Source organism: Pseudonaja textilis, chromosome 16, assembly GCF_049901715.1.
Source record: "Pseudonaja textilis isolate UNSWEBS1 chromosome 16, rPseTex1.2, whole genome shotgun sequence".
Classification (NCBI taxonomy): domain Eukaryota; kingdom Metazoa; phylum Chordata; class Lepidosauria; order Squamata; family Elapidae; genus Pseudonaja; species Pseudonaja textilis.
The window spans coordinates 275,196-285,868 of NC_142005.1; the positions used below are offsets into that span (position 1 = coordinate 275,196).

Consider the following 10,673-nt stretch of genomic DNA (forward strand, 5'->3'; position numbering starts at 1 on the left):
CTGAGCTTTCCGTTGACGTTGGCACTGTGGCCTCTGATGTGATTGATGCCTTCCTCCTTTAGGATGGAAACGGCAACCAGGTGCAGCCCAAAGGAGTGCAGGAGGTGAGTTGGAAGCATCCCAGAGAGAGGGAGAGGGATGATGCGGGGCTCTAGTTTTGGGTGGGATGCAGGAGGGAGCTTGGTCTGGCCAGACTGGACACAGCCTTCCTCTTCCCCAATCTCCAGGAGATGCTGCAGCGCCTCAAGAGCCTCTACTCTCTACTCCATGGATTGCAGGTTAGAGCCTCCACTATTAAAGGGTTATTAAACTTAGTTAAGTTGGGAGGCGGGTGGCTCAGTGGCTAAGATGCTGAGCTTATCCATCAGAAAGGTCAGCAGTTTGGCGGTTTGAATCCCTAGCACCGCATAATGGAGTGAGCTCCCGTTCCTCGTCCCAGCTTCTGCCAACCTAGCAGTTACAAAAGCACGTAAAAAAAATGCAAGTAGGAAAATAGGGACCCCCTTTGGTGGGAAGGGAACAGCATTCCATGCGCCTTCGGTGTTCAGTCATGCTGACCACATGACCACGGAGACGTCTTCGGACAGCGCTGGCTCTTCGGCTTTGTCAAGAAGATGAGCAGCGCCCCCTAGAGCCAGAAAACGATTAGCATGGATGTGCGAGGAGGGGAACCTTCACCTTTACCTAAACTTATATTAAGTTAATGCAATGCCGTTAAGATGATGGCTCTCCCTTTAACCCTGTCAAAAGCTGTGCCCTGGGCTTCTGCCAAGCAGAGCAGCTGACAATCTCCTCTCTTCATGAGCTGACAGCCTGACATTAGCAATGGGTTTGGGGGGGAAGATTGGACTCTAAGGAAGAAGCGGGGGATGGAAGCCCAGCTGGGCTCTGTGAGAAGCTACAGACAGCCAAGGATGTGCAGATCTGGGAACCGAGAAGCTGTTTCCTATACCAGAGTCCCCCAATGTCTCCGGCTTTGCAGACTGGTGGAGGGGGAGGGGATGGTTTCTGCAAGCAGCTGACAGCACGCACACACAGCTCCATTTACATGAGTGGCGCACCCGTGTGTCTGTTGCTCGCACAAACGGAGAGCGCAAATGAGGATGTGCACGCACTTGCCGGCAATTTCCAGAGCCCAGTTGCAAACCCCTCCCAGATTGGGGACCCCTGTCTTGATTCAGCCTTCCGTCCTTCCAAGGTCGGTAAAACGAAGACCCAGAGTGTTGGGCAATACACTGACTCTGTAAACTGCTTAGAGAGTGCTGGGAAGCACTGTGAAGCACTATATAAGTGCTATTGTTTAGGCGTTGGCGCCTTCTCCACCTCTGCATTCTTTTGGCTGACCTTGTGCTGGACTGGTGTGACTAGTTTTCTGAGCCAAGTACAGCTTCACTCCCAAACATCCCCCCCAATCCCCACATCCTTGTCCCCCCACATTCCAATCCCTTGTTGTGGTTAGCCGGCAGCAGGTGTGGATGGCTGAGGAGAGCGAGGACTCAGATGAGGGGCCAGGACCATCAGGAAGTGGACTGCTGCCTTCAGAGTTTGTCGGGGCTGGCAGCAGCGATGAGGAGCTTCCCAAGGAGCCTGTGACAAGTGTGTGTGCGTGCAAGGTTGCTCACAGGAAAGAGCAGCTGCTGCAGCATGGGAGTAAGGCTGCAAGGTAATGGCCTCTCCTTCAAGAAGATAAAAGCCAGCTGTGAAGCGGACGTTCTTTGCAGGAAGCAAAGACGTTTTGAAACTCCAGCCTCATGGACATTGCAGTATCTTAAGACTCTTGAGTTGTGAAATATTTCTTATCTGTTACTCTTGGCTCTCTCAGTTTTGGCAAGGCTTGTGCTTATCAAAGTTAATTAGTTTGCAGCAGCCTTTTAACTGAGGATTCGTAAGAATCATTAAAAGGTTTCTGTTCCCTTTGGTTCATGTTTGTTTTATTGGAAAAGGATTTGGGTCAGAACATCCCTCCACCCCCGTTGCTAATGTCAGGCTGGCAAGATGCGATGTGCAGCTAGAAGCAGAACGGCATCCTATGACAGTACAAGCACAGCTGGGGTGGGGGACGGCGGGGAGGGGAGAGATGCTGCTTGCTGCCCTCTTCCTGTTTCCTCCCTCAGGGCATTGTCGCATATCAGGACTCCCTTCTGGCCTTCCAGGCGCCCGAGGCCGGGGAACGGCGGGAACGGCTGAGCCGCAGCAATTCCTGCAAAGAGGCCCCCACCGCGGCCGAACAGCAAAGCACGGAGCTCTCACTCTTGCAGAAGCAGCACGCCCTCTTGCAGCAGGAACTGAACCGCTGCCGGCAGCTGGGCCAGGAGAAGGCCCAGGAGGTGGCTGTTCTGGAGGCCCGGCTGCGGGAGAGTGAGGGGGAGCGGCAGCGGCTGGAGCGAGAGGTGGACGAGGCCCGGAGGCAGCTGGCCGCGCCCCGGGTGACCATGGAAGCTGTCTGGATTCGGAAAGGAGCTGAGCCCCGGAGGCGCAGTTTGCCTGCTGGGGATGCTTTGTACCAAAGTTTCACGCCTCCTCCAGTGAGTGCCAACACCCGTCCTCCTGTCCAAGGGGCTGGTGTGGGGAGGCCCTTGGCTGCATTGGATAAGTCAACCCCAAAAAGAGAATGAGGTTCACGTAATCCGCAGAGTTTTAAATGAAATCAAATCCAGGTTATATACCTAAACAAATTCAGCATGTTGTGTGAATGCAACCCTTGAAATTAAGTTTGAAGTGGTGTAGGGTTTCCTGCCTGGATAGGGGGTTTGGACTAGCACAGGGGTCACCAAACTTTTGGAGCTCAGGGACCACCAAACCCATAATTTTAAATCCCACGGACCAGAGACCCTGGGAAAATCCCCAAAAAAGTCTACAGGAAAATTCCCCACCCCATTTTCCTACCGATCGATCGTTCTTTATTTGGGATCACAGGATTCCGTCTCCAGCTCCGTTCTCAGGGGGAGAGAGAGAGAGACTTTTGGCTTCATGCAAGGAAAGCAGCAGAAGTCTTTCTTTCTCTCCCACAAACTCTGCCAGAAATGAGTCTTTGCCGGCGCAGCCTCTTGGAGCAGGAGGCCTTGCAAAGCCCCGAAGACTCATTTCTGGCGGAGTTTGGGGGAGAGAAAGAAAGACTTCGGCTGCTTTCCTTGCCTGCAGCCAAAAGCAGAAGGAGAAAGAAGCGGAAAGAAGCAGCCCGGTGGCCAGGCCAGGCGCCTGGGGTGAGTGGGGCAAGTTCCCCCCCCTCCGCCTTTTTCCCCCTCCCCTCACTACCCTCTGTTGTTCGCAATGCAAGCAACGCAAGCCTTGTGTTCCCACGGGCCATGTGGGCGGCTCAGCCTTGTGTTTCTGCCGCAGCCTGGATTAATTGCTTGGGGGGGGGGGGCATTTCTCTGTGGACCACCCAAATTTTCTCGCGGCCCACCAGGGGTCCCTGGCCCACTGGTTGGCGACCCCTGGAATAGAAGACCTCCAAGGTCCCTTCCAACGCCGTTATTCTATTCTATTAAGGAGCCCCAGATTGGCCGTTTGTTACGAAATTTGAAAGGCAACTGGAGGAATCTGAAGAGTTTTGAAGGCGGAAGGGTTTGAGTTTGCGTTGGGTCTTCTTCAGCTCCCCCAGGGTTTTCCAAGCCAGGGAGCGGCAATCCACTACCAACTGCATTCTAGCTGGACCCCCCCCCAATGTGGGTTCTCCCCTAAGGCCCAGCTATGGTGGCGCACGTCAATTTATTGCGCTGGCATCCCTTCTGTCAGATTCTTCTTCAATCTGGCTTCAAAAAAGAGACCCCACTTGGACCATCAAGGTAGTTCTTTTTTTAAAAAAAATGACTTCAATAGAGTTGGAAGAGACCTTGGAGATCATCTAGTCCAACCCCCCTCCACCCAAGCAGGAGACCCTACACCATTTCAGACACATGGCAGTCCGGTCTCTTCTTGAAGCTCCCACAACTTCCGAAGGCAACTTCTGTTCCGTTGGTTGATTGTTCTCACTGTCAGAAAGTTTATCCTTATTTCCAGGTTAAATTTCTCCTTGTTCAGTTTTCATCCATTCTTCCTTCTCTGGCCTTCAGGGGCTTTGAAAAGTAGCTTGACCCCCTCCTCCTCTCTGGGGCAGCCCCTCAAATATTGGAAGACCGCCATCCTGTCTCCCCTGGTCCTCCTCTTCCCTAGAGTAGCCAGGCCCGGTTCCTGCAACCGTTCGTTGTAGGTTTGAGCCTCCCGTCCCCTTATTATCTTTGGAGGGGAGAAGGCTGCTTAGTCCCCCTGACTCGCATCAAACCCTTGACTGAGCGGTCAAGAGCTGCAGGATCCCTCTGGGGGTAGGAGAGGCCCATTCTCCCACCTTGCAGCCTCCCAGGGCTAAGCCCAGAGCAGCTGAGGTTTGGGGGGGAAGCTCCCTCTCGGTGGCTCACACTGGAAGACCTGGAGCTTCACTCAGTGGAAGAGAAGAGTATCTGAAGGCAGGACAAGAAGCAACAGATGGAAACGAATCAAGGAGAGAAGCAATCTGGAACTAAGGAGAAACTTCCTCCCAGGGAGGACAGTTAACCAGTGGAACAGCTGGCCACCAAAAATTATGGGTTCTTCAAGCCTGGAGGTTTTTAAGAAGAGGCTGAGCAGCCGTTTGTCTAACATGGGTGCTTGAGCAGGAGGTTGGGCTAGATGACCTCCAAGGTCCCTTCCAACTCTATTCTGATCGAGGGAAGGTTTTGAAGGCCCGCCAACCAGATGGTCCTTCTCGGACACAGAGGGGCGGGCCTGTGTTTTAGCAACTGAATCTCTGCCCTGGAGGGCTTCACTCAGGCTCTTCTCACCCCTTTTCTTCCCAACAGCAGAACCGAGTTGGGGAGCCCCTCTCGCCCGGCTGCCATTCCCTGCACCGGACCTTCCCCAGTGGCCAGCGGGACGAGGCCGCCTTCTCCGGCATCCCCAATCGGCTGCAGGAGGAGGCAGAGGAACATCTGCAGGTGCTGATGGAGGAGGAGGGCCTGGGCACCTCCCGCTCTCCCCCATCCAGCCCCAGAGGTGAGTTGGAGCATCAGGCTGGCCCTTTCGCCTGGCCAGGTGGAGCCAGGTATAGGTAGCCCTCCACTTAACAACAGCTCGTTTAGCGGCCGCTCCAAGTTACAACGGCGCTGGAAAAAAGTGGCCTGGGACCTTTCTTCACACTTATGACCGTCGCTGCATCCCCATGGGCAACCTGGATGCTTGGCAACTGATTCATATGTACGATGGTTGCAGCCTCCCAGGGTGACGGGATCCCCTTTCGTGACCTCCCATGGGGGAGCCCGGTTCATTTAATGACCGGGTTACCGACTTAACTATAGTGGCAAGAAAAATTGTAAAACTCAGTTAACCAGTGCTTCGCTTGGCAACATAAATTTTGGGCTCAGTTGTGGCCGTAACTTGGGGGCTCAGCTGCTGGCATAAGCCGAGAAACTCCAGGGGGCAGCCAGGGACCACTTGGTCCTCTTAAGACAGGCACTTGGAGCCTTGTCCTCCTGCCCCTCCCCACTCCCCAGGCAAGTCCTGCTGTCCTAATGGAATAGAGGATAGTGGATAATGAGATGGGGCCTATAAATCTATATACTGTATATAAAAGCAAAAAAGCACTCAGGCATCATCACAAATTCTCCAGAACTGTAAAGCCTACAAACTTGAAATTTGGCCCCTATGTTCCTCTTGGCTTCTAGGTGCTCGCTAAGAAAGGATTTTTCCAAATGACTATCAGAGCATTAGTATTTCCTATACAATTATTATTAACATGTTCTGATGCTAAGGAGTTCTACTCCCCCTCCCCACCTGAAAAGAAATCTGTTCTAAATGCAAAACACAAGGAGAGGAGTTTCAGTTTTAGTTCCAGAGCACCAAGCAGCTTTAGTACAGAACAGTTGAGCTAAGCCACGTCCAGGCTCCTTGCTGTCTCTTCCTTGCTCACACAGCAAACACTCTTTCAGTTTCCAAACAGCCCTCAACTCTCTCACACACTGACAGGACACTACCGATGGATGCTGGTAGGAAGAAGCACAATTTTTTCCCCTTATTTTCCTCCCCCCAAAACTAAGCCCGACCACATAGTTTCGTAGCGAAGCAGAGGTATCGAGCTAGTTTAACAAATAAATACAGAACGGGATGTTCCAGGTTTTACCCAAGGCAGAAGCCTTGCATCCTCCGCGAAGCTTCCATCCCCCAGGAATGCCTCTTGCTGCTTTTTTCAGATTTCCTGAGGATGCAGGATATTCCAGAAGAGGTGGAGAGCATCCAGGAGCCCAGCACTGGTGACGGAGACCTCCTGGGCAGTTAGAGGGTGCCAGGTCCGGGGAGCTGCCTAGCACGGCCCGAGCCACCCAGGACCACCTGCTCCCCTGCCGGTCCCCCTCCCTCCATTTTTGTTTGATCGAAGCCCCACGCCAGGGGGTTTCAGGGACTTGGAACTTTGGGCTGGACTGGGGGAGGGAGAGGGAGGGTAGAGGGAACGCCTGTCCCAAAAGTGGGCAAAGAAGGGCAGCCCATTGAGTTGCACATCTCCAGGGACCAGTGGCTGTTGACCTCGGTCACTGAAGGAACCTTCCTTTCTCTAGCTCATGTTGCTGGGTTCAGGCAGGCGCCTTCTGGGGTCCATAAAAGCCGCCGGACCGTAAGAGCCCCGGTGCGTCGGGGCTGATTGGGATCCTAACCCCACTCCTGCTGTACTTCCTGCAATTTAACTTTTATTTATTTTGGAAACGGGGTGGAAGCCGACCCATCCCGATTGAAGATATTTTAAATTATTGTTTATTTTTTTTAAGTTGTTTCCGCTTTTGTTGAAAACTTTCAGGGGGTCTCGAATGTGAGCATTCAGGGCAAAAAAGTAGCAAGATTGCTGGTCAGCCCCTCCACCTTGAAAGAGCCAGGAGAAGGCAAGTCGACCAAGGAGAACCCTCCAGGTCCTTAAATTCTTAAATTTAGGTGTGACTCAGTCAACTTGGGGTTCTGGATTTTTATTTTTCACCAGCTACTCTCCTGCTAGTCAGCCTTTGTTTAGTTGAGAGAGCTTTTTTCCTTTTTTTGAAATCCAGTGTTTCCCACAAAAAGGAGGAATTTTGACTGACTTCTCGCTCTTCCTCCCAAGAGAGAAATTGGTTTGCAAATCTCCAACTCTTGACTTCTTAAAAGAGATCTAATTCGTTCAGCTTTAAGGCAACGGCCTGTATTTTCAATCTCTAATCCAGAGGTTTCCAAACTTGGCAACTTTAAGACTTGTGGACTTCAGCTCTGGGAGTTGAAGTCCACAAGTCTTAAAGTTGCCAAGTTTGGGGACCCCTGCTCTAATCTTAATTAGCTTTGGGGAAATAGATCCCAGAGAGATGTTGGGGTTTGTAGATGTTCCACCAATGAATACTCAATCCCTGTGTGGAGATGATGTTATAATATGATCTGTTAAACATCAAAAACCTGGAGTTATTTTTTTTGCAAGCTAAATTTTGCCAATTTTTCCACCCGGGAAGGGAATGTTTTCTGTCTGCAAGCCTGATGGTCTCCACTGATATGCATTGCTGGGATTGCAGAACAATATCTCTGTTTGGGAATTTAGATTGTGCTGTGAAAATTCAGATTTTGTTTGTTTGTTCATTTTATTGGGGGAGAGCAAAGAGCAAAGGCACAATTTTCAGGGTTTTTTTAAGCCACATTTTTTTAACCAAAGCTTAGTGGAATTTTTTTTGTCATTAAAAATACGTATCAGGGAAAAACATCAGGGATTAGAGATTGAGTTTGAAATTGGCCTGAATTCTAGCTTGCTTGGAAACAAAGATGAATGTGATTTTATTTTTTATTTTTTTACATTGCCATTGACACAACTTGCACACCCACTGAGTGTGTTTAGCCCGAGTGTGTATAGCCCGAGTTGATCAAAACAAATGCCCCCCAAAAGGGAACCCCTTTTCTAAAGATGTCGGTTTTTGATCACTCCTTAAGATGGTTGTTCCCGAGAACAAATTCCACCCCATCGAAGGAATGAAAAATAAAGTACAAGAAGGAATTTGTGCAAATTGCAAATAGGGGTCTCTCCTCTCTCATCCTTGCACAATTAAAAAAAAAATCACCATTTCTAAGATGCTGTTCCAGTCAATTCCATCCCAATTTCTACAGAGAATAAATGTGTGAAAAAGAAAAAAAAACTCAGTTTGGTAATAGAAATTGTCCCTCACAGGTCATTCTTCGGATGGCCAGAAATCCCCGAACAATCTTCTCCTTTCTATGGAACCGCCATCCAATCCATATTTCTCTCACTTTAGCCATTTTTAAAATTCCTTTTCAATCCGTTAAAAAATTTTCTTTTACTGATTTAAAAAAAAAAAAAGCAAAAACCCTCCTGCAATTCTGACCAGTAACACCTCTTAACAGAGAAGGTTTAAAAAGAGAAAGAAAGAAAAGAAAAAAAAGAAAGAAAGAAAGAGAGAGAGAGAGAGAGAGAGAGAGAGAAGGAAGGAAGGAAGGAAAGAAAGAAAGAAAGAAAGAAAGAAAGAAAGAAAGAAAGAAAGAAAGAAAGAAAGAAAGAAAGAAAGAAAGAAAGAAAGAAAGAAAGAAAGAAAGAAAGAAAGTGCCATGAAGGACTTTTTTTAAAAATAACAAAAGGAGAGTGATTTTTTTAAAATTAAATGTATATGAAGGTAAAAAACGGTTTATTGTTTTGCTGTTGATTTAACTTGTAAAAGAAAAAGGGGACCAGAAAAGTTTAATTAAAGATATCAAAACCGAGAATGTGTGTCCACTTTGCTGAGGGGAGGGAATGTAGAGGATTGGGTTGACCCCTCCCACGAAGGCTGAGGAGGACTGTGGGTTCCTTGGGACTCGAGAAGGAGGAGGAAGAGGCTTGTGAGATCGTTGATGCTCTCTGAGCTTGGTGATTTTCTTGCAGACGTTCCATTACCCAACTAGGTAACATCATCAGTGTTAGAAGGGACTGGGGTTGGGGGGGGTAGAGACTCTGGGGTCCTTGCTGCTCTCTGAGCTTGGTTATTTTCTTGCAGACGTTTCATTACCCAACTAATTATCCAAGAGGGATCTTTTGAGTTTTAGTGGTCAACCAGCTAAATATGAGTCAGCCGTGTGCACCGGCAGCCAAAATAGTTAACACAACCCTAAGTTGCATTAACAGAGAGATACAATCAAAACAAGGGTGGTACTAATACCACTCTATAAAGCCTTAGTAAGGCCACGCCTAGAGTACTGCATCCAGTTTGGGTCACCACACTATAAAAAAGAGGTTGAGACTGTAGAAAGAGTGCAGAGAAGAGCAACTAGGATGATGAGGGGACTGGAGGCTAAAACATACGATGAATGGTTGCAGGAACCGGTCCTGGCTACTCTAGGGAAGAAAAGGACCAGGGGAGGCAGGAGAGCAGTCTTCCAATATTTGAGAGGCTGCCCCAGAGAGAAGGAGGGGGTCAAGCTATTCTCCAAGGCACCTGAAAGCCAGACAAGGAACAATGGATGGAAACTGAACAAGGAAAGATTTAACCTGGAAATAAGGAGGAATTTCCTGACAGTGAGAACAATCAACCCATGGAACAGAAGTTGCTTTTGGAAGTTGTGGGAGCTTCATCCCTGGAGGCTTTCAAGAGGAGATCGGGCTGCCATTTGTCAGAAATAGTGTAGGGTCTCCTGCTTGGGTGGGTGGGAGGGTGGACTAGACAACCTACAAGATCCCTTCCAGGTCTAACTAAGTAACATCAGCAGTGTTAGAAGGCAAGAGGGCTGTGGAGAGGAGGAGGAGGAGGAGACTCAGGTCGTTGATGCTCTCTGAGCTTGGTTGTTTTCTTGCAGACATTTTATTACTCAACTAGGTAACATCATGAATGTTAGAAGGCAAGGAGGTTGTGGAGAGGAGGAGGAGGAGAAGGATGACTGGTGTCCTTGGTGCTCTGAGTTTGGCTTTTTTCTTGTAGATATTTCATGATCCAAACTAGGTAACATCATCAGTGTTAGAAAGGAAATGGAGTCAAGAGGAAGAGGGGTGGCAAGCAGCACTCAGGGGGCACATTGGAGAGAGAAAACCACATTGTCTGGGAAGGGGCTGGATGTCCCATCTTCGTAGATCCAGGCTTGGAAGCTGCCCCTGGGCATTTGGGCCTAGGAGGGCCCTTTGGGAATTGAACCTTCCCCAAGCCATGGCTACACTTGTGGTGAGCGTCTAGGCCAGAGGTCTCCAAACTTGGCAACTTTAAGACATGGACTTCAACTCCCACAATTCTCCAGCCACCTTTAAGACTTGTGCACTTCAGTTCCCAGAATTTGGGGAGTTGAAGTCCACAAATCCTAAAGTTGCCAAGTTTAGGAGCCCTAGTCTAGGCCCTTGGTGGGAGCGTGCAGCATTGCTGAAGCCAAGAAGTGCCCACTGAAGAGCATGAGAGAGCAGTGCCAAAACGGCAGTGCCAGGCAAAGGCTAATCAGATGTTTGGATTGTGTCGTCCCAAAACCCACAAAACACAGGCGACTACTTGTGCTCAGTCCTGGAAACTGAACCAGGACAGAAACCCATTTCCCAGAGGGGGCAACTTAAACCTGTCTGACCCACAAGTGATCAGTGAGCCCTGCAATACTAGTTTGCCGCAGTTCGGTGGTGCAGTGGTCAGAGCGCAGTACTGCAGGCTACTTCTGCTGACTGCTGGCTGCCTGCAATTTGGCAGTTCGAATCTCACCAGGCT

At 49.5% G+C, this 10,673-nt stretch overlaps 1 protein-coding gene across 5 annotated transcripts in view; it reads left to right on the forward strand.

The window, feature by feature from the left end:
- Nucleotides 1-8,446, forward strand: part of ARHGEF2 (Rho/Rac guanine nucleotide exchange factor 2) — a 168,795-nt gene extending 160,349 nt beyond the window's left edge. For 4 of the 5 annotated variants that reach the window (XM_087913749.1, XM_026721827.2, XM_087913750.1 and 1 more), the window contains 5 exons: nt 63-104; nt 228-278; nt 2,115-2,525; nt 4,818-5,010; nt 6,204-8,446. In XM_087913749.1, the coding sequence (XP_087769875.1) occupies nt 63-104; nt 228-278; nt 2,115-2,525; nt 4,818-5,010; nt 6,204-6,289 (783 nt within the window). In that variant the 3' untranslated portion in view covers nt 6,290-8,446. The remainder of the gene's footprint in view (nt 1-62; nt 105-227; nt 279-2,114; nt 2,526-4,817; nt 5,011-6,203) is intronic. The other variant, XM_087913748.1, reaches the window with a different exon arrangement.
- Nucleotides 8,447-10,673: the final 2,227 nt, after the last annotated feature.